Below are 22,560 nucleotides of genomic sequence, written 5' to 3'. Positions count from 1 at the left end.
TTTCTATTCTAGCCTTGAGCAGCTCATGACAGAAGTAATCAAGAAATTACTACCTTTGTGGTCCTGCTCTTTAAGCCTCTTTCTTAAATCCCTATACACATCGCACAAGTACCCCTTCCTCCATTTCTACTTACGTCTTTAGTGCCAATATGGGGAAGATATTAATTGTTAATCTGAAATTAAAAACAACAAAATGAACTATTAGAGGAAGAAATTTGGAACAAGAAGTTTGATGGACAAGGTTGGAGAATGGCCACATTACTACTGAGGTCAGCAATTGTAATACAAGGTTTGTTGAAATCTTAGCATAATTTGTACTAGTCTCCTTCAAATTCCAGTCACTCAATTTATCCCCTAATAAATCCATAAGCAAGAGGTCTGCACCATTGAACAGTTCCAAGCTTCTCTCTCTCTCTCACACCTAACAGACATCAAGCAATTTTATTTTTCAGGCTTAATCTGCAGAAAACCAGTCTTCCTGTCAGGAAGTTAATCGAGCAGATCTTCATCCAGTGTTAGACACACCCATGTTCCTTCATAGAGGTCTAGCTACTAAGCCACAAAAAGAGCACATAACATTTCACAACTTGACCATTCAACATAAATGAAAGCCACAGCTAAGTCCTTTGACGGTGCGGCTAAGCACAGCTCTGATCTCATATTCAAGTTTGCTTTTGACACCACTGCTGTGGGCAGAGTCAAAGGTGGTGATAATTCAATTATCTCTTTTTTAAGTTCAAGAATGGTTTTACACTTCCAAAGATATGGTTTTGGAAAATCTCCCTTTGAAATTAAACTTTTGAAACTAAGTTACTAAGCACAATTCCTGTTAATGTGGCCTTCTGAAGCTGCAACCTTAGAAACCTCTAGGTCCACCATTTTAAAAATAATTTCAATAATCTCAGAAGTGCAGAGTGTTTCAGCAGAACCTATGAAATGCCATTGTTCAAGATGTGAGATGAAAAAGGTATTTCTTAGAAAAGGTGGAATTGAAACAAAATATTTATTGAAATCAAGGGGGGCATGGAAGCGTGGTGATTCGCACAATTCTTTACAGTACACACAACCCGGGTTCAATACCCACCGCTGCATGTAAATAGTTTGCATGTTCTCCTCGTGACTGCATGTGTTTCTTCTGGGTGCTCCAGTTTCCTCCCACTGTCTAAAGATGTAACGGTTGGTAGGTTAATTAGTCATTGTATATTGTTCGGGTAGATGGAGCTCGTCAGCCTAGGAAGGCAGTCCATCTAAGAGAGGGAAACTCTGATTTCAATCCTCCGCTGCCTTGCGGCCATACCCACTCATGGAAAAGGTTTCGGGAGTAAACCCTGAGGACAAATCTGGAGCTGAACTCCCTAAGGCAGTCCGACGTTGCCTTCAACCTCGCTCTGGCAACACCTGCGACGACACTGGTACCAAGCTGTATCAGCCCTTGCCCTTCCCTTCAACAACATTGGTGTCGTGGAGAGGGGAGACTTGTTGTATGGGCAGCTGCTGGTCTTCCATACAACCTTGCCCAGGCCTCCACCCTGGAAACCATTCCAGGTGCAGATCCATGGTCTTGCGAGACTAACGGATGCCACACAATTGTCCTGTGATTAGGCTAGGATTAAACAGGAGGACTGCTGGGGAGCGGGCCTTGAAGGGACAAAAGAGCCTATTGTGCACCGTAATCTCAATAAATAAATAAATAAAAATCATTTAGATGATTGTTATTGTATACTATCAACTTTGCTTTTCTGTTTTCACTGTACAGTAAATCTGTGCCAAAAATAGCCCACAGAATTTAAGTGAATTGACTTTACTTCTTACATCCTTCACATACATGAGTAAAAATCTTCATGTTATGTCTATCAAAATGTGCAATCATAGTAATTTATAATAATTATGATAATAAGAACAGTCAATGTAACATAGAAATACACTCAAATCAGAAAGATTTAGCCATGAAAATGTATAATGAAAATCCAGAGAAGAAGCCCAACACAATTCAGTGTGGGCAGCAGTGAGGGTATAATAGTCAATTTCCAAAGTGAGTTGCTGCTGCTTTCCTTAATCAACCATTAAAACTGCCACACCATCCGCCAGAACTTTAATATTCGATGAGAACAGAATTGGGCCTTTCCCCACCATTACTTTCAACAGTCAGGATGATGGGTACACTGAAAAGCTGTATCAGGCAATAACAGAATGAAGAAGGGAGAGAAGTAAGAAAACCTAACAGGTATAAATAGGCCAGAACCCTCACTTTGCCTAGTATTGCAACTTTTGGATGTGAAACACTTCAGAGATTAAAGCTTGGCTATGAGCTTGATTTGAGGATACAGAATATAATGAGAAATGTTACAGATTAGGGGAAGTGTCTATAACCAGACAGCATGGTTTATACGAAGGGGTAGAAGACTTTAGAGGAGCTTCAAGGAAGAACATATTCACCCAGAGTGTGGTTGAAATCTGCACGGCACTCTCGAGGAATGGTGAATATAGGTAATCTCAGAGATGTATCTAAGGGCTTCAAATGTATGGCATAGAAGGCTACTGGCCAAGTGCTACTAAATAGAATTAGCAAATGGTCATTATGGCCTAAAGTCCTGTTTCCATGCTGTATGATAACAAATAATTAACGCCTTTCATGTCCACTCACGTTATCGTAATTTAGTAAATGGTCTTGATTTTTCTGCGAGGGAAAAAGGAACAGCTTTAGCAATCCAGCTCATGTCCAATCACTCGGAGATTATTAATAAGCTTTTCAGCAGAATTTTCTAATAATCCACGTCAGTTTAAAATAGAATGAGAGAAAGTAATAGAAAAAGGGAAATGTACAAACCTGCTCATATGCCATATCTCAATATTAGTTTCCAAAAACATGTGTCAAATTTGCAACTTTGAATAACTATGCAGTTTAGCACCCTGAAATTTACTGCCTTCCTGTTCAGGAATGGGAATGGTGAGAGTACTGGAAAAATAACACTGAGGTATGAAAACATTTGTGCAATCAATGTGAATGTGAGTTTTGGCTGTGAACAGGAATTGCTGAGCAAATAAACACACCTTAGCTCTGCCATCACAAGATAGTCTAGATCAGGTAGGCAACATGGAGGAGTTGGGCTGAAAGGCCTGTTTCTGGGCCATATAACTCTGACTCTAACTTTGTAATTTTTCATTGGTCTCATTCAGGATCTCAAAGATGAAGTTTCACATTAGGGTATGAACATATATGATCAATGGGACCAATGCTATATGAATTAAAAACCTCACTTAAGCTCATGATAAGATAACAATTTCATTGACCTTGATGAGTCCAAGGGTTAAGAAGCAAAGATCTCCCCAGCAATTTATTTCACTCTTTACCACAAATTGCTAACTTATAAACTTATAAGGGTTATCATTACTATGTTGCTATCTACAGCTATTTCACGATCATTGCTACAGGAAATCTTTTGATCTAGGTCTGTGATAACCTGTCCAAGGCGCTGAAGCCACATATGGCTTTTTGATTTACAGCCTGCATGATATTTGGCTTCTGTATCAGCAGATTAAATTTAATTGACTAGAGCACAGTAATTATACTCTATTTTCTATTACCCATTGCTAATACTAGACAAAATTTAAAACCTGTTAGGAAGCAATGACACAAAGCCAGGGGGTGTATAGTTACCATAGGAAACAATGATAAAAAAAACAGCTAGTATTCAATCAATTTCCACTGAAAGCGTTTGATACTCATAAACCATGACCGGTTTTAACATCATAAGGTGCAGCTGTGAAAAAGAATGCTATTTTAGAACAGCAGTTATGACATGCTATGTGACGTAAGTGGCCTGAAAAGAAGTCACCACGTTTAAACAGACAATGATTGACTCCTCAGCATGTATATAAACAAATTTGTTCAATCTTGAAATGTACATGACCATAAGGCATTCTAATTTAATGAAAAAAATTAAAGGATATAGCTTGTTGTCTATATTTACACATTTAGTGATTGTATGTGTGTATTTGGGTGGAGTAGCACACAGGCTATGAGAACAGAATTGGCTCCAATGTCATAGAACTATCAGTTCTAGTGATCTAGCATATAGATCGTGTTGGAAGAAAATCAAATTTATTGCAAAACTGGAGTCAAAAACAAAGATTTATTTTGGTAACAGTGCAGAAACATAACCAGAAACGCCTTGTAGCTGACTTCCTTGCTAACTCCACTCAGTGCAACCCTTATTTAAGGACTGAATAAAAACAAAAGGAAGGAAGGATTGGATTATGAGGCCAGACAGAGCAAATAGTTCTATTATTTGGTAGAGAAATCATTTGTCTCCCTACAAGGAAGAAGGCAGAGAAAACCTCTTGGATATTGTCACAAACGCAGGTCTAGACTGAGTGAGGATCTCTAAGAAAATAGGAAATTAGTATTGAGAAATTAATGGAACTAAAAGGCAATTAATCTCAGAATCTGATGAACAAGTACTCAAGGTTTCAAAGTGGGTGATAATGCAGTGAGTAAATAGTTGTCATCATTAAAAATTCTCTCAATTCCAAAATGATTTGCACAGGTTGGAAAAATAGCTAATGCAACCCAATTCTTTATAGAAACATAGGAAATAGGTGCAGGAGTAGGCCATTCGACCCTTCGAGCCTGTACCGCCATTCAGTATGATCATGGCTGATCATCCAACCCTGTACCTGCTTTCTCTCCATACCCCCGATCCCTTTAGCCATAAGGGCCATATCTAACTTCCTCTTAAATATAGCCAATGAACTGGCCTCAACTGTTTCCTGTGGTAGAGAATACCACAGATTCACCACTCTCTGTGTGAAGAAGTTTTTCCTCATCTTGGTCCTAAAAGGCTACCCCTTTATCCTTAAACTGTGACAGTCCAATCCCTTTAGAATGTTATACGTTTCAATAAGATCCCCCCTCAATCTGCTAAATTCCAGTGAGTATAAGCCTAGTCGATCCAGTCTTTCTTCATATGAAAGTCCTGCCATCCCAGGAATCAATCTGGTGAACCTTCTCTGTACTCCCTCTATGGCAAGAATGTCTTTCCTCAGATTAGGGGACCAAAACTGCACACAATATTCTAGGTGCAGTCTCACCAAGGCCTTGTACAACTGCAGTAGAACCTCCCTGCTCCTGTACTCAAATCCTTTTGCTATGAATGCCAACATACCATTTGCCTTTTTCACCGCCTGCTGTACCTGCATACCAACCTTCAATGACTGGTGCACAATGACAGGAGGAAAGGAGGAAGAGATAAAATCAAGATCAACAGACCAGTTAGCAGGGAAAATACTGGAAGATATTCTCAAAAAATAACAGGATCCTAAGAAAATATAAACAGGAATGGATAGTCAACAATAAATGAATGGAGTCAGTCAGCTCTTTGAAACTGTAACTAGCAGAATTGGTAAGGGTGTAACTGTAGATGTGATATATTTGTAAAGTCAAAAGATATGCCCCAAAAGGGGTTGTTGGATAAATGCAAATAATATTGGGGTAAGATACTGGCATGAATGAGAGATTGGTTAATGGACAGAAATTAGAAAGTAGGAACAAATCCATCTTTTTTTCAGATTGAGAAGCTATGACTAGTGAACTGTTGCAAGGATTGCTACCACAGTCTCAACAGTTAACAATCAATATCAATAAATTAAGTGAGTCATTCAAACGTGATATATACAAGCTCATTGATGATGTGGAGTAGGCAGGGGTGTAGAGAAGCTTTGGGAGGATATGAACAGGTTAAGTGAATGGGCAAGGACATGGAACATCAAAGGAAGAATGCGAAGTCACCCACTAAAAAAAATGAAATCATTTCCAAATGGTATTCTAGAAGACATTTGTGATCAGAGTGATTTGTGTGTCTTGTGAACAAATCGCTGCAAGTTTATGGGTTCAGTGAGAAATCAGTATACTAGTTTTTATTGTAAAAAGATTTGTGGACAAGGTTAGAAACATTGCTCTAATTATCGAGGCTTGATGAGACTGCATTTGGAATATCGTGCAGAGATCTCTCCTTCCAGTCTAAGGAAGAGGGAGATAAAGGAAAGGCAACAAATGTTCAACAAACTTGAATATTATTTTATCAGGGAAGATTAAACAAATTTGCTTATACTCAGGCAACACGAGTGAATCTGCAGATGCTGGAAATAAATAAAAACACAAAATGCTGGCAGAACTCAGCAGGCCAGACAGCATCTATGGGAGGAGGTAGTGACGACGTTTCGGGCCGAAAACCCGAAACCCCTGATGAAGGGTTTCAGCCTGAAACATTGTCACTACCTCCTCCCGTAGACGCTGTCTAGCCTGCTGAGTTCTGCCAGCATTTTGTGTTTTTATTTGCTTATACTCACTTGAGTTCAGAAGAATGAAGGTTGATTTAAATAAAATGTATCATAGAATATTTTACACACGTCAATTTTTCCTCTTGTTGAAATGTCACAGCCTCAAAACAAAGGGTTGGCCATTCAAGTCAAATCTTTGGGGTTGTTCACCAAGAGGGCTGTGGAGGCTTAATTACTCAGTATATTCAAGGTGAGATTTGTCAGTATTTTAGCTACCACAGGAGGGAAGTGGTGCTGTGACAAAAGATTTTACTTAATGGCATAGTAGAAATAAAAGGCTGAACAGATACACCAGCTTCTATTTCTTATAAGCTCAATTAACACTGAATGTAGTCTAGAAGTTTAGACATTAAGTTATCTAGGAAGGGATAGCAAATTGAAGTCCCACCAAAACAAATTGTGACATTAAAGTTATAAGGGTGGTAACTTGCAGGTAATTATCACAACCATGAATCCTGCTTATTTCTTGTTAAAATTTAACTGGTTCACTGATGCTCCTCAGGATGCAAATTCCTCCCGTTTCAGTAGGGCACTTCTAATAACTTAACAAAAGTAAATATATACAGCATTGCTCACATCTAAAACACAAAGAAAAAAATATGTAAATGACCAGTTTGAGCATAATTTACTTACAGCATAATGAACTTCAACAAATTTTGTGTTCCCAACATTCCAGTGTAGAATAAAGGGTCCTCTCCATGACTATAAATTTTCACAGCAGGCAACTGCGTGGCATTCTCAGTTGAACAGATATGTGGCCAATCTCCACAGTTAACCCGGGCCAGTAAAACATCCTTTAGGTCTGTGCAACACAATTATTAAAACAATTTTATTACATCTACTTAAAATGAAAGATAGACCCTCAATAAATGGGCATTTAGGCTCAGAAGTTGTTATCCTGTAAGTACATACACACTTGCAACTCTATAAAATTACCATTACTGTGATAACTTCAACACTTATTATATTTGAACATAAATTAGTAATCCAGGAGCCTTTTATTTTAAGCTGCACTAAAAGCATGTAACGAAGCTCACAGTAATGTCTGTTAATATGCATTATTAAGATTGCTAATGTACGGTCAATCTGATGTGGCAAATTTAAATAGACAATATCCATTATAAATATGGCAGCGGCAACTTGGAAAGTTTTCAGCAGTGCAGGATGAAAAGATAAGAAGAGCAAAATTGAAGCACTAAAAGTTACATTAGCTTTCAAAGCCTGTCATTTTTTTCTGTGGGTGGCTTTACCATAAAAGTAAAATAATAAATTGTTGGCATAAAATATTGACCTTCTATGTGATAAATTGGAGTAATGTTTATCAAACTGAAACATATGCACATATAACACAATTTATAAAATAACATTTTCTTTTGGGATTTTCCCCCCAATCACATGGATAGAATATAGCTCTTTTTCCAAAAAGTGTTATTTTTGAAAGGTCCAGGAAGACAATACGTAATAAGGAATTGGTAAAGAGAGAATGAGCTTTATTAAGGCATTGGAAATGTGCAGCTGTGTGATTCTATACAATCCCAAAAATGATTCAACAACATGGTTTATTTTCTTAGGGAGGCAATTCTCTCAGATTCTACAAAAACTCCATCAACATTCTGTGCTATTCACTAATGCATCTGTATTCCCATCTATCCCCCTCAAAAAAATGCACCCCTTGTGAATTCCCTCAATTTTCATTACTTCTGTACTGGCTGTAGTTATACCTTTTCTTTGTTTAACACTGCCAATATGTACATCTACAATGAGACCTTCAGGATATTCTCTGTGTCTGTAGATGCATCTTTATGACATCACAAAAGTTCCCACTAAAAGGTTCCATGTTTAGATCTAAGTAATTGAAGACTAGCTAAGCCACAAAGTTTGTTTTGAACATCCAGTCAGTTTCTTACACATTTAGTTGATGAATTAAATTTTTAATTAATACATCACAAAAATTGCAAGGCAAATACAAATTCTATTCCTGTTTACTAGAACCACTATAATGACAAATTAATGCAGAGTCCTGATAAAGGATCTCGGCCCAAAACCTTCACTGTACTCTTTTCCATAGATGCTGCCTGGACTGCTAAGTTCCTAAAGCATTTTGTGTGTGTTGCCTGGATTTCCAGCATCTGCAGATTTACTCTTGTCTGAAATTAATGCATTTGATAGCTACATAGAACAGATATTCCTAATTATTATACAAATAATTACTGAATTCATCAATAAATGACATTAATTATACTCATTACAACTAGTTTCATAATAAAATTTTATTCAATTGTATATTCCAATTTAGGACACAAGAATTATTGCAAAGAATTAATGCTTGTGCTGCCTTTTTGTTGGACAAACCAATATATTATCACCGTCTCCTCTCTCCTTGTGTCTAACACTGTTTCAAATAATTAAGCGTTATTTTTCTTAAAGCTAAGTGACGAACTTTGCAATAAATGAAGTATTTTAAAATCTATTTAACACCATATCAATCCACAACTAATCCTAAATTGTTTCATAGCTGATTTTGTTGACCTTGAATTGCAGTCGAAGCTACAGAGCGAACATGGCTCGGAGACAAATTGAAATGAGCAAATATTTTTGGTGGAGTTCGTTAAAGTAGAAATACTGTCCAGAACATTAAAGTTATTACACCCACAGAGAGACATGTTCTTGGAGGGGTTGGATGAAAGAGCAGTTATGGGGGAGAGAGAGGCACTAACGGGGGGGGGGGAAGAGGAGAAAGAAACAAAATAAAGGAAGACTGAAACGCGTTAAAGCCAGGCACAAGAGGAGTGGAATGAAAGGAGTGTGACAAGGAAAAAAAGTGAAGAGATTGATGGGAAAGGGGGAAGGAAGAGGAGAAGCACGAATTATAAACTGTTTCATTGGGAAAGAGGGAGATTTGTGGGGATGATGGCCAGCCTATCTATGCACCCTAGCTGGGAGAGGAATAAGGGGTGTGATTTAACCAAAATAAGATGAAGGGAAGGCACATGACAAAATATAGGGGTGTGGACAGTAGGAAACGAAACCCAATAGATCTGTCACTCAAATGTGCTGGCATACAGTCAGTAGGTTTTCCTATGTTAAGAAAATTTGAATCCCTATTTCACTCTATGTTGATATATTTCACTGTATGTTTCTACATTAGATTTTCATTTCTCTAACTACTTTCATTCTCCATTTACTACCCATTCCTACTATTTCTTCATGAAAACCATACAGCCTATGATCCTATAACTTTCCATCAACATTCTATCAACATTCTTCAGACTTTTGGAAACTTCTGAAGTTACAATATTTATTTTTTCTGGAATGCATTGGCATCCCACAGATTACACCACCATCTGCTGGTGCATCTTTGCTATTCTCCATTCCTACTAGTTTTTAATTAACCAACAAATCAAAGCTATGAAAAAGACTAAGACCAATCTGAGGATTGTGAAGGCACCTACTGGAAATGACAATTAAAGCAATTTTATTCCTTATTATCATTATATCCATGAAAGCATTCAAAATATTTGCAGTGTAACTACTCGCTGCTGCAACTGAGTAGAAAGCACAGCCTCCAACCCTTTGATTCTTGAACCAACAGGCAAAATACTAAGAACTAAAGTTTAGCAAAACTACGAACACTTTGAACATGATGCATTAAAATAGACTTTTCTTTTAATTGTATACTCACTTGTAAAAATGTTGTGTTCTTATGAATGCTGCTTATATGATGCCATCTCTCTTTAATGCAGCTACAATTAAGTTTTTCAATGGGCCTGTGTGTACATGTACTTGGGCATATGACAATCAACTCATGTAATGTATGTTTTCATCCTTTACAGTCTACAAGATACAAGTGACTCACAGTAAAGAATATCAATCAAAACCATACAGACCATTCAGCTGACAAGGCTATGCCAACCTTACAACCTACTCCAGGGTCAATCCAACACATTGCCCACCAGTTTTCATTCATCCATATCCCTACCAAAGTGTCTCTTAAATGTGCCTCATGCCTTTGGCTCTACCATCACCTCCAGTATCATATTCCATGCACTCACAACCCAGTGTAAAAAAACCTACCTGACATCCCCTCATATACTTTCCTCCAATTTTATTGAAATTATTACATTAGATTAGACTCAACTTTATTGTCATTGTGACGAGTACAGATACAAAGCCAATGAAATCTAACCGGAAATGCAAAGAAGAGTGTTATTTACAAAATAACTGCGAATAAGAAGTGCTGAGACAGTAAAATATGGGTGCAATACTGCTTAACACTGTGATGGGAGGTTCAGCAGGGTCCTCAGGGAAGAAGCTCTTCCTGAGCCTGCTGGTGCAGGAACGGAGGCTCCTATAGCGCCTACCGGATGGGAGGAGAGTAAAAATCCATGATTAGGGTGAGATGCATCCTCGATAATGCTTTTCGCCCTGCCCAGGCAGCGTTTATGGTAGATGTTCTCAATGGTGGGCAACTGGGTGCCGATAATCTGCTGGGCAGTTTTCACCACAAGCTGGAGTGCTTTGCGGTCTGACGCGGGACAATGGCCATACCACACTGAGGTGCAGTTGGTGAATATGCTCTCAATGGTACAGCGGTAAAAGTCCGTCAGTATCCTGGGACAGAGGTGAGCTTTCTTGATGCTCTGCAGGAAATAAAGGCGCTGTTGCACCTTTTGATCAGGATGGAGTTCAGGGACCAGGTGAGATCCTCAGAAATGTGGATACCAAGGAATCTGAAGCTTGATACATGCTCCACTACAGCTCCGTTGATGTTGATGGGGATGTGAGTGTGGTTCCTAACATGCCTGAAGTCCACAGTGATCTCCTTGGTCTTCTTGGTGTTAAGGGCCAGGTTGTTGGCACACCATGGGGCCAGGTGCTGGACCTCGTCCCTGTAGGCCATCTCGTCATCCCCTCTGACCAGGCCAACCACCGTGGTGTCATCTGCAAACTTGATTACGGGTTAGAACCATGTACAGAAACGCAGTCAGAGAACCATAGAACACTACAGCATAGTACAGGCCCTTCAGCCCTCCATGTTGTGCCAACCCATATAAACCTTAAAAAAAAAGTACTAAACCCACACTACCCCATAACCTTCCATTCTTCTTTCATCCATGTGCCTGTCCAAGAAGCTCTTAAATACCCCTGTTTTAGCCTCCACCACTATCCCTGGCAAGTCATTCCAGCCATTCACAACCCTCTAAGTAAAAAAACTTATCCCTGATGTTTCCCCTAAACTTCCCTCCCTTAATTTTGTACATATGTCCTCTTGTGTTTGCTATTGGTGCCCTGGGAAACAAGTACTGACTATCCACCCTATCTGTGCCTCTCATAATCTTGTAGACCTCTATCAAGTCCCCTCTCATTCTTCTACACTCCAAAGAGAAAAGTGCCAGCTCTACTAACCTTGCTTCATATGACTTGTTCTCCAAACCAGGCAACACCCTGGGAAATCTCCCCTGCACCCTCTCCATAGCTTCCACATCCTTCCTATAATGAGGTGACCAGAATTGAATACAATACTCTAAGTGCGGTCTCACCGGAGATTTGTAGAGTTGCAACATGACCTCTCTATTCTTGAACTCAATCCCCCCGTTAATGAAGACTAGCATCCCATAGGCCTTCTTAACTACCTTATCACCCTGCGCAGCGACCATGAGGGATGTATGGATTTATTTATTTATTTAATTTTAGAAATTGCAAAGAATAAATGTAATAGTAAAATAGTAAGAAAGATACTATTAACCCTCCCCCCTCCCCTTAACCCTTATCTAAAGAAAAAAAAAGAAGAGAAAGATTGCCTGGATATCGGAGGATCCCCACATGCTCCATGGAGTTCAAAATAATTTTGATATTTATTTTTTTCTTTCCCCAATTGCTATAATTTTATCTTCAAAGGACCTATGTATATAATCTTATCTCTTGTAAATATGGGAGCCAAATTTTCAAAAATATATAATATATCCATCATTATCATTGTCATTATCAAGGGGGAATGATCTGAGAATATTCTTGCTTTATATTCCACACTTTTCACTCTATCTTGAATATTTTTGATAAAAAAAATCAATCCTTGAGTAAGTTTTATGTCTGTTTGAATAAAATGAGTAATCTCTTTCTCTTGGATTAATTTTTCTCCATATATCAATCAAATTTAAATCTTTCATTAATGATAAAGTTAGTTTTGTTACTTTTGATTTTATAGCACCTTTAGTTGATCTATCCAGAACTGGATCTAAACAAAAATTAAAATATCCACCTATTAATATTTTATCATGTGCATCAGCTAAGTTCAAAAAAACTTCTTGTATAATTTTGCATCATTTTCATTTGGTGCATAAATGTTCATAAAAGTCCATAATTCTGAAAAAATTTGACAATGTATAATCACATATCTCCCCCCAGAATCAATTATTACATTTTGTATTTTAATTGGTAAAGATTTATTAACCAGAATTGCAACTCCTCTCGATTTTGAATTAACTGAAGCTGCAATGACATTTCTTTTAATTTCTTATGTTCTGTTTCTGTTAAATGTGTTTCTTGTAAAAAAGCTATATCTCCTTTCATTTTCTTAATATATGTTAAAACTCTTTTTCTTTTCACAGGTCCATTAATTCCATTAACATTAAAACTTAAAAAATTAAGTAAATTAATCATTCATAGTACCTTGGGAATTCTTTAAAATTCTCCATGTTGTTATGAGTCTCTCCCCAATCATCCAGGCAAAGAAGAAGAAAAATAGAAAAAAGATAACTAGTATATAAGGAAAAAAAACAAAATACCCCCCCACTAATGTTGTGAATAAAAAGAACACAACATTACCCCCCCCCCATTTTATGGGTCATGGCAATCGCCATGATTGTACACTTGAAACTCACAGCTATTGATCAGCAGCTCCCCAGCTCCCCCGCAAAAAAAAAGAAAAATATATTAATAAAGAAAAAAAATAATAATTAATGTCTCTACTCTCAATTAATACTCCTCGACCATTTTTTTTTTCTTATAAATGTCCATCAGATCCAACCTTGTTTCAGTCTTCATCATTAGTCCATTTCATTTCTATAATTCTTTAGTCTTCTTCATGGACATCAGGTAATTCTTGTACAAATTCCTCCGCTTTCCGGTAGTCAACGAAGATTCCTCTTTCTCCATTATCCAGGAAAATTATCAATTTTGCTGGATAGCTCAATAAAAATTTATAGCCCTTTTCCCATAAAGATTTTTTCACTGGATTAAATTCCTTCCGCCTCTTCAACAGATCGTACCTTATGTCTGGATAAAAAAAACTTTTTTCCCTCTACTATCAATGGCCCATTTCTCTTTTTAGCACCTTGAGCAGCTGCCTTCAAGATCATTTCTTTATCTTGGTACCTTAAACATTTTATCAAAATTGATCTCGGATTTTGATCTTGTTGAGGTTGTGGTCTTAAAGCTCTGTGTGCTCTTTCAATTTCAATTATTTGACTTCCTTCTTTAATTTCCAAAATTTTCGGAATCCATTTTTGAAAGAATTTTATTGGATTTTCTCCCTCTGTACCTTCCATAAGACCAACAATTTTAATATTATTTCGTCTACTAGAGTTCTCAAGTGCATCCATTTTTTCCATCATCCATTTTCTTTCTGTTGTCCAGGCAAGATTATCGTATTCTATCTTATCTATTCTTCCCGTGTTTTCTTCTATTTTTACTTTCATCTCTTTAACTTTATTATCCATCTTCTTTTGTTCTTCCACCATATTATCAAGTGTATTCTGTATAATTCTTATATCTGTTCTTATAGCTTTAAATTCATTCGCCATACCTGTTCTTATAACTTTAATTCATTCATTATATATATCAGGATATCTTTTATGTCTCCTTTAATCTCTTCCTTCTTTTCTTCTTTTTCTTCTAGATTTCCCAAAGAGTCTGTTTCAACTTCCGACTCACTTTCAATTTCACTTCCAACCGTAGTTGAAGCTTGTATTTTTGTTAACATCTGTTCATGCATACTTTCGCGCATGCATTGTTCTTGCCGTTTCTTCTTAGAGACTGCCGACATTGCTGCAACTTCTTTTCCCGCATCATCAGAAATGCCATGCACTTCGTTGGGAGAAGATCCAACTTGAGTCCGAGGCTTCGCCAAGATGGTTAGGCCTTTTTCCCCGCCGACTTGCGCAGTCTTCGAAGTAGTAGCTTTCTTCTGTTTCAGTTTAGGAGCCATATCAAAAGATAATCCTGAGTTACTTATAAATAGTTTCTAATAGATATTTGTTAATTCGTCTTCATTTAAACCCTATTTCATTACTTTTTGCGAGGGAGCTGGAATCCCAACGTCTCGACCCTATGTCATCACGTGACGTCCCCCAGGGATGTATGGATTTTAACCCCAAGGTCCCTTTGTTCATCCACACTCTTAAGTAAATGACCATTAATACTATCCATGAGTAGACTGTACTTCTCCAAATGCTCATAGATACTATCCTTAAGAAACCTTTCCAGTAGTTTGCATACCACTGACGTAAGACTCACCAGTCTATAGTTCACAGGTTTCTCCCATTACCTTTTTTTAAACAAGGGAACTACATTTGCCATTCTCCAGTCCTCCGGCACTTCCCCTGTAGCCAAAGAGGAATCTTCTCTCAATTCCCACAACCTGGGGTGTATCGTATCCGGCCCTGGGGATTTATCAATCTTAGCGTTTTTAATGTTTTTTTAAGGTGTAAAAAAAAACATTTTTATAGGTGAAAAGGGAGTACAGAAGAGGGCTGGGCACACAGCCTTGAGGCACGCCGGTGGTCAGGGTGAGAGTGGAGGAGGAGAGGTTGTCTAACAATAGATTGGGATCTGTTAGTCAGAAAGTTCAAGGTCCAATTACAGAGGGATGAGCTGATACCAAGCTGATGAAGTTTGGCGATCAGCTTGGAGGGAATCACGGTATTGAATACTGAACTAAATTCAATGAACAACATTCTGACGTAAAAGTTGGGGCTGTCCAAGTGGGTCAGGGCAGAATGAAGTGCCGTGGAGATGGCATCCTCTGTTGACCTGTTGTTGTGATAGGCAAATTGATGGGGGTCCAGGGCCAGTGGGCAGACAGGATTTCAGATGTGGTAGAACCAGTCTCTCAAAGCACTTTGCAATGACGGGGGTGAGTAGAACTGGGCGGAAGTCATTCAGGCCCGTAGCAGTGGAATGCTTCAGCACTGGCACGATGGTGGTGATCTTGAAGCTTGTGGGGACAACTGCCTGGGCTGGGGACAGATTGAAAATATCCGTGAAGACCCCGGCCAACTGCCCTGCACAGACTCTGAGCTCAGGGTGGCGCAAACATCGTAGGCGGAAAGTGAGAGAGGCAGTTCACCAGGTGGGAGATTCACTTTGAGGGTGACCTCCTTGTTCCCTCAGTCAAAGCGAGCGTAGAAGTAATTGAGCTCATCAGGGAGGGAAGCAGATCTGGAAGGGGGCACAGTACTGGGTGGCTTGAAGTCTGTTAATGACCTGTATGCCATGTTACTTGCGCCGGGGTCCGAGGAGTTGAAATGCTCCTCGATTCTCTGTTTGTATGTGTGTTTATCCTGAGAGATTCCCCTCCTCAGGTTGGCCCTGACTGAGCTGTAAGCCTCCCGGTCTCCAGACCTGGAGGCTGAATCTCTGGCTTTGTGCAGGAGGTGAACGTCTCCATTCATCCATGGTTTCTGGTTGGGGAAAACTTCTATTTGTTTTTGTGATGTCACTCTATCTACACACTTGTTGATGTGCTCAAGGTCAGAATTGGTATATGAGTCAATGTCAATCTGAGAGTCTGTGGTGTCATGGGCTGCAAATGTACTCCAGTCTGTGTGCTGGGATTGGTGCTGAAGAGCAGAGTCAGCACCCTCCAGCTAGATCTTAATAGCCTTCATTGTGGGTTTCACACATTTAATGACCAGGCTGTAATTGGGAAGCAGAAACAACGAAAGATGGACAGACTGTCCCAGGTGGGGAGGGTAATGGCTTTGTTAGCGTCAGGCATATTTGTGTAGACATGATCTAAGGTTTTAATTCCCTTTGTGGTGCACCACAAGGTAAAATCTTGGAAGCACGGTACGTAGTTTGCAATGATTAAAGTCCCCAGCGACAATAAAGGCTCCGTCTGGATGCAATGTCTGCAGCTATTACATGTTCTCTATGTGCCATTTCCACCCTGGGAAAATGCTGCTGACTCTCCACTCCATCAATGCTATTATCATTATACACCTCTATTATCACTCAGCCTCCTATGCTCCAAAGTGAAAAGCCTTAACCTATCTTCATAGGATATGCCCTGCAATCCAGGCAGCATCCTGATAAATCTCCTCTGCACCCTCTGTAAAGCTTCCACATCCTTCCTATAATGACGCAGCCAGATCTGAACACAATATTCCAAGGGTGGTCTAAACAGAATTTTACAGAGTTGCAACATTGTCTCGCGGCTCCTGAACTCAGTCCCCTAAGTCATCACAGACACCCTATCAACTTGCTTGGTAGCTTTGAGGGATCTATTGATGTGGTCCCCATCCCTCTGTTCCTCCACACTGCAGAGAACCCTGCCATTAACCCTGCACTCTGCCTTCAAGTTTGATTTTCTAAAGTCTATCACTTCATACTTAAATGGAATGAACTCCCTCTGCCACTTCTCAGCTCAGCTCTGCATCCAGTCAATGTCCCAATGTAACCTACAATAGACTTCAACACTATCCACCACACCACAAACCTTGTAAAGGCCATATATTAAATCTTCGAAGAGCATGATGCAATTGAGTCCTTTTGTGTTGTGTATATCATAGTTCAGCAATATTTAAATATATTGTTCAATATAGCATTCTTTGTTGTCATATAACTCCTTATGGGTTAAAAGTAAAGATATGCAAATAGCTTATACAGTATATTTCATACGTCATCACACCACCACATCATAAGCATGCACCTTATTTAAAACCTAAAACGAACTAAGGACATGTTGTCCCTGGCTCCATTGTTTTCTTTCAATTAGTTTTATGTTTTGGAGTTATAAAACATAACAGTGGTAATGAGTAAATTTTAAATCAAAACTGAGACAACTATCTACCAAATGAAGTGCCTTTCCTCACAAGAGGAGAGAAACGGTTGAGTAAAAAAGCATAGAATGATGTTTCTTTGGAAAAGTAGAGACAGTCAAGTGAAAAAAAGGCAGAAAATGGAAATATTCACAGGTTCATAAGTACTGGATGATAATAATATTAATTTTTTTAAAAGGCAGAAATGGGTGGCTATATTGGAAAGGTTTTGATTGCACAAGGGATAACTGGTTCATATATACCAAGCAAATTGAGCAATATTTTGAAGCAAATGAAATAGTCAATGAAAAACGAGTGCCAGTTGTACTGAGTGTACTAATGGAAAAGCATACAGTTTACTTACAAGGTTCACTGCTCCAACTAAACAAGGTGAAATGAGCTTTGCTAATATAGTGAAAGTTATGCAGGAACAGTTAGAAACAAAACCATTGTTGATTGCAGAACATTTTAGGTTCCAAAAGCAGAATCAAAAGGAAGGGGAATGAATTTCGGCTTATGTGGCTAAATGTAAGAATGTGTCTGAGCATTGCCTGATGATGCACTGAAAGATCGTTTAATTTGACGACTGTTACAAGAAAGCATTCAAAAATGGCTCCTAACTGAAGCACAACTTGTGTTTAAAAGAGCAGTTGAAATCACTGTATCAATGGAAACAGCAGAATAGTCAGGAATGAAAGTGAGCATGAACAAAGTTGCAGCATCTAAGCAGAACCCTGCCTGCCCAAACAAACTGTGTTATCATTGTGGCAGGGGCTCACATACACCACGGCGATGCAGATTTAAATGCGAAACTTGCCAAAAATACAACAAAGTAGAGCACATACAAATAGCATGCCACGCAGACAAAATTAAATGTTTTCCCTTTTGTTTCTTGGAGGCCACAATTACAAGATCAAATTCAAGAGGACGACTAACCATGGAAATAAAGGGAAGAGAAAAAGACAAGCTGCAGTTTCAAAAAGAGCACTAATCTGCACACTGTTGATAAAATCTGATAATGATGAATGATACAGGACTGCATAGCCCTGAGATTTAAAATGTGAAAATCTGGCTTATACCAGAAGTGAAATGCAAATTAATGAAAATGGAATTGGACACTATTTCAGTCATTCCACAAAATGAATTTTAACAGCATTTCAAAGAGACTGAGCTGAAGCCCACAGATAGAACATAGATCAGTATAGCATAGGAACAGGCCATTCAGCCCACAATATTGTGCCGAACCAACTAACAAACAAATCAAAACACCCAGACCCTAACCCCTCCTATCTGTACTGTCCATACCCCTCCATCTTCCTTGCATGCATATGCCTATTCAAACATCTCTTAAGATCCTCTAGTGTATTTGCCTCTAACAGCAAACCAGGAAAGCACATTCCAGGTCACAACACTCTGAGTAAAAAAACTTACCCCTCACATCCCTTTTTAATCTACCCCCTGTCACCTTCAATGCATGCCTCCTGGTATTAGAGATTTCAACTCTGGGAAGCTGATAATCTCTGTACACTCTATCTACACCTCTCATAACCTTGCAAACCTCTATCACATCTCCCCTTAGCCTCCGCTCCAGAGAAAACAACCCAAGTTTATCCAGCTTCTCGTGATAGCACGTGCCCTCTAAACCAGGCAGCGTCCTGGTAAACCTCTTTAGCACCCTTTCCAAAGCCTCAAGATCTTTCCTATAGTGAGCTGACTAAAACTCTTTGCAATATTTCAGATATGGCCTAACCAGAATTTTATAACTGCTTGATGTTTGAACTCATCACCTTGACTAATAAAAGCACACATTCCATAAGCTTTCTTAACCACTTTATTGAACTGTGTTGCCACTTTCAAGGAGCTATGAACTTGGACCCCAAGTTCTCTCTGCTTTGCAACATTGTTAAGGACCTTGCCCTTAACAGTGTGCTGTCTCCGTGCATTTGCCGTACCCCAGTGCAACACCTCACTTTTATCTGGGTTAGATTCCATCTGCCATTTCTCTGACCATATCTGTAACTGGTCTATATCATGCTTTATTCTTTAGCAGACTTCTACACTCTGCACAACTCCACCCATCTCAGTATCATTCGCAAACTTACTAACACACCCATCTACATTTTCATCCAGGTCACTTATTAACATCACAAAGAGCAAAGATTCCAGCACAGATCCTTGCAGAAGGCCACTAATTACAGGCCTCAACTCAAACAAGTCCCTTCAACCACTTGAACATCGATTTCTTGGACTTCCGGTAATTGCTCCTGCTCTCCTTCACGGCCCCCCATTCCCATTTCCCTCTCTTACCTGATCTCCTTACCTGCCCATCATATTCATGTGGTGGTCCTCCCTTTTTCCTTTCTTCCATGCTCTTCTGTCCTCTGTCACATACCCCCTTCTCCAGCCCTTTACCTCTTTCACCACACATCTATAGAAGTTGAATTGGGTTGGGAAGAATTCTGTTTTTATAAAGAGATCCCATCTCTTTAATTCGACTCTCCCCTCTCCCAGTTTCACCTATCACTTACCACTTTGTACATCTTCCTCCAATGCCCCCCCCCACCACCCCACCTTCTTACCCTGATTTCTCATCATTTTTTCCAGTACTGATTAAGGGTGTCGGCCCAAAACATCGCTCGTTTACTCTTTTTCATAGATGCTGCCTGGCCTGCTGAGTTCCACCAGCACTTTGTGTGTGTCCCTTCAACCACTACCCACTGTCTGCTATGCCCAGGCCAGTCCTGAATCCAAACAGCCAATTCACCGCATCTTAATCTTCCGGATCAGCCTCCCATGAGGGACTCTGTCAAACAACTTACTAAAAATCCAAATAGAGAGCATCCTCTGCCCTACCTTCATCAATCTCTCTAACCAATTTGTCAAACAACTGAATAACTGGTAAGGCTTGATCCACCACACACAGAGCCATGGGTTCCCAAATGCTCAAATATCCCATCCCTAAGACTTTTCTCCAGCAATTTCCGTACAACTGATGTGAGACTCACTGGTTTAAGTTCCCAGCATTTTCTCTTGTTCCCTTCTTAAATAGAGGTACATTGCCACTCGCCAGTCCTCTGCGACCTTGCATTTGCAGATTCTGGTCAAGAGCCCAGTAATTTTATCTCTTGTCTTCTTCAATAACCCGAGGTAAATCCCATCAGGCCCTGTGGACTTACTCACCTTAATACTCATTAGGAGGCCCAACACTTCCTCCTCCTTGACCTCTTAAACATCCTAATGTATTTATACACTCAGCTCTGATATTCAACTAAAATCTTATACTGGAGAAAATTCTGTGGGAATGACTTTGTAACACCGAAATACAACCACCAACAAACCACACTGGGCTTGAATGTGGTACAAAAAAGAAGGGTCAGCATTGTGCGGTTGTGATTGGCTAAGACAACTACAACTTGATTGGAGATCCAACTACCAGTTGCAAGCCACATTCCCAGCAATAGAGTTAACTGAAAGCGAATTAAGCAGGGTACTGGATTATGCCACATCAGTACTCAAAGATGCACTGGAAAACTCAAACTGGAAAAGCTCAAGTAGCCAGTAAGCTAGATCAGATGGAAGCTGAAGGAATTCTTTCCAAGGTTGAGAGGAGTCTATGGGTAACGTGGGTGGTCCCAGTAGCCAAAAAGGATGGGTCTTTCAGCTTCTGTGGGGATTTTCAGGTCTCCACCAACTCAGTGATGAAAGTAGATCAATACCCTCTGTGCAGGGTAGAGGACAGTTTTGCAAACCTTACTGGAGGGAAATACTTCAGCAGAGTGGATTTAGCTGAGGCCTACCATGAGATGGAGATGGAAGAAGAGTCCAAAGTGTTTCTCACAATAAACACTGTCAAAGGGCTTTATCATTTTGACAGGTCTACTTTTGGAGCTGCATCTGCACCTACATTCTGGCAGAAAGCTATAGACCTGGTGCTGCAGGGCTCCCCAGCCGCTCAGTGTTACTGGTGAGGGTGAGCAAGGAACACATCCAAAATCTCATGACAGTGTTAAAAAGATTTAAAGATTATTATCTCAGAGTACTCTGCAACAAGAGTTCCAAAATATAACAATTTGTCTTCAATGAAATATAATTACCTTAATCAACAGATATACTGTAGATAATAGTAAGAATGCCAGCTACTCAACTTGATGCTATTAAATCTCACTGCTGTTAATACATTTTAAAAGGCCGCTGCTTAAAGCATACACTCAAGCATTCGTGAAAAGTTTTGGGATTTCTACACCAATTATGGAGGCCATTTCTCAGAATTACTCGTTGATGGAGTACTAATCACTAAATATTTTAATGTATTTGCTGGTACATAGCACTGTCTGTGTCAAGGGACAGAATGTTTTGTGAAACATGGACATTATTCCTCATAGCACGGAATAGATTTTCAACCTTACTCATTAAAAAGCCTTTATTAAGCAAGATTTTAAAGGGTTTGAGGATTGAAAAATTAGCTATAAGGATATGATGATTTGAATTTTGGTAACAATTCAGCGGTTCTAAAGTTTGCATGACTATTCTTATCTATAAATAATTTTGGCAATGTTATATAAATGAAAGCTTATGCCCAACATAATCATCTGTATTCAATAATGTTAGCATGGATTTTAGAATAATCATAACTGCTAGTACTGAATATATATTTAATTATTATAAGCTTTTCTATTGGATGCATCAGAAACTGAGCTCACATAGAACTTGGCTACAAAAGCTCAGCTCTAGTCAGTTTTGTTTTTAAAATGGTCTTTGGGCTTTGGTTCAAAGTTCAAAGTAAAATTTATTATCAGAGTACATACATGTCACCACATACAACCCTGAGATTCTTTTTCTGTTAGAATACTTAGCAAATCTATAGAACATTAACTGTAAACTGTAAACATTAGGCACTGTAACCTGTAAATGTAGATACAAATAAATAGTAATAAAAATGAGCATGAAATAACAATATAAGAAAGAGTTCTTAATTGAGTATAGCTATCCTCTTTTGCTCAAGGGTTGAGGGGTAGTAACTGTTCTTGAACTTGGTGGTGCAAGTCCTGAGGCACCTGTACCTTCTTCGTGATGGCAACAGTGAGAAAAGAGCATGGCCTTGGTGGTGAGGATCTTCGATGATGGATGCTGCTTTTCTTTGGCAACATTTCATGTAGACGTGCTCAATTGTTGGGAAGGCTTT

The 22,560-nt window shown here is 39.1% G+C and overlaps 1 protein-coding gene across 5 annotated transcripts in view; it reads right to left on the bottom strand.

The window, feature by feature from the left end:
- Positions 1-22,560, bottom strand: part of txndc16 (thioredoxin domain containing 16) — a 127,963-nt gene that overhangs the window by 49,913 nt on the left and 55,490 nt on the right. For all 5 annotated transcript variants that reach the window (XR_009509264.1, XR_009509257.1, XM_059957951.1 and 2 more), the window contains exon 15: positions 6,973-7,141. Coding sequence is in view for 3 of the 5 variants with exons in the window: in XM_059957951.1 (XP_059813934.1) it covers positions 6,973-7,141 (169 nt within the window). In the remaining 2 variants the exon portion in view is untranslated. The remainder of the gene's footprint in view (positions 1-6,972; positions 7,142-22,560) is intronic.

This window comes from Hypanus sabinus, chromosome 2, assembly GCF_030144855.1.
Source record: "Hypanus sabinus isolate sHypSab1 chromosome 2, sHypSab1.hap1, whole genome shotgun sequence".
Lineage (NCBI taxonomy): Eukaryota > Metazoa > Chordata > Chondrichthyes > Myliobatiformes > Dasyatidae > Hypanus > Hypanus sabinus.
Note: the sequence above shows the minus strand (reverse complement) of the source record. Positions and strands in the feature narration are given on the sequence as shown.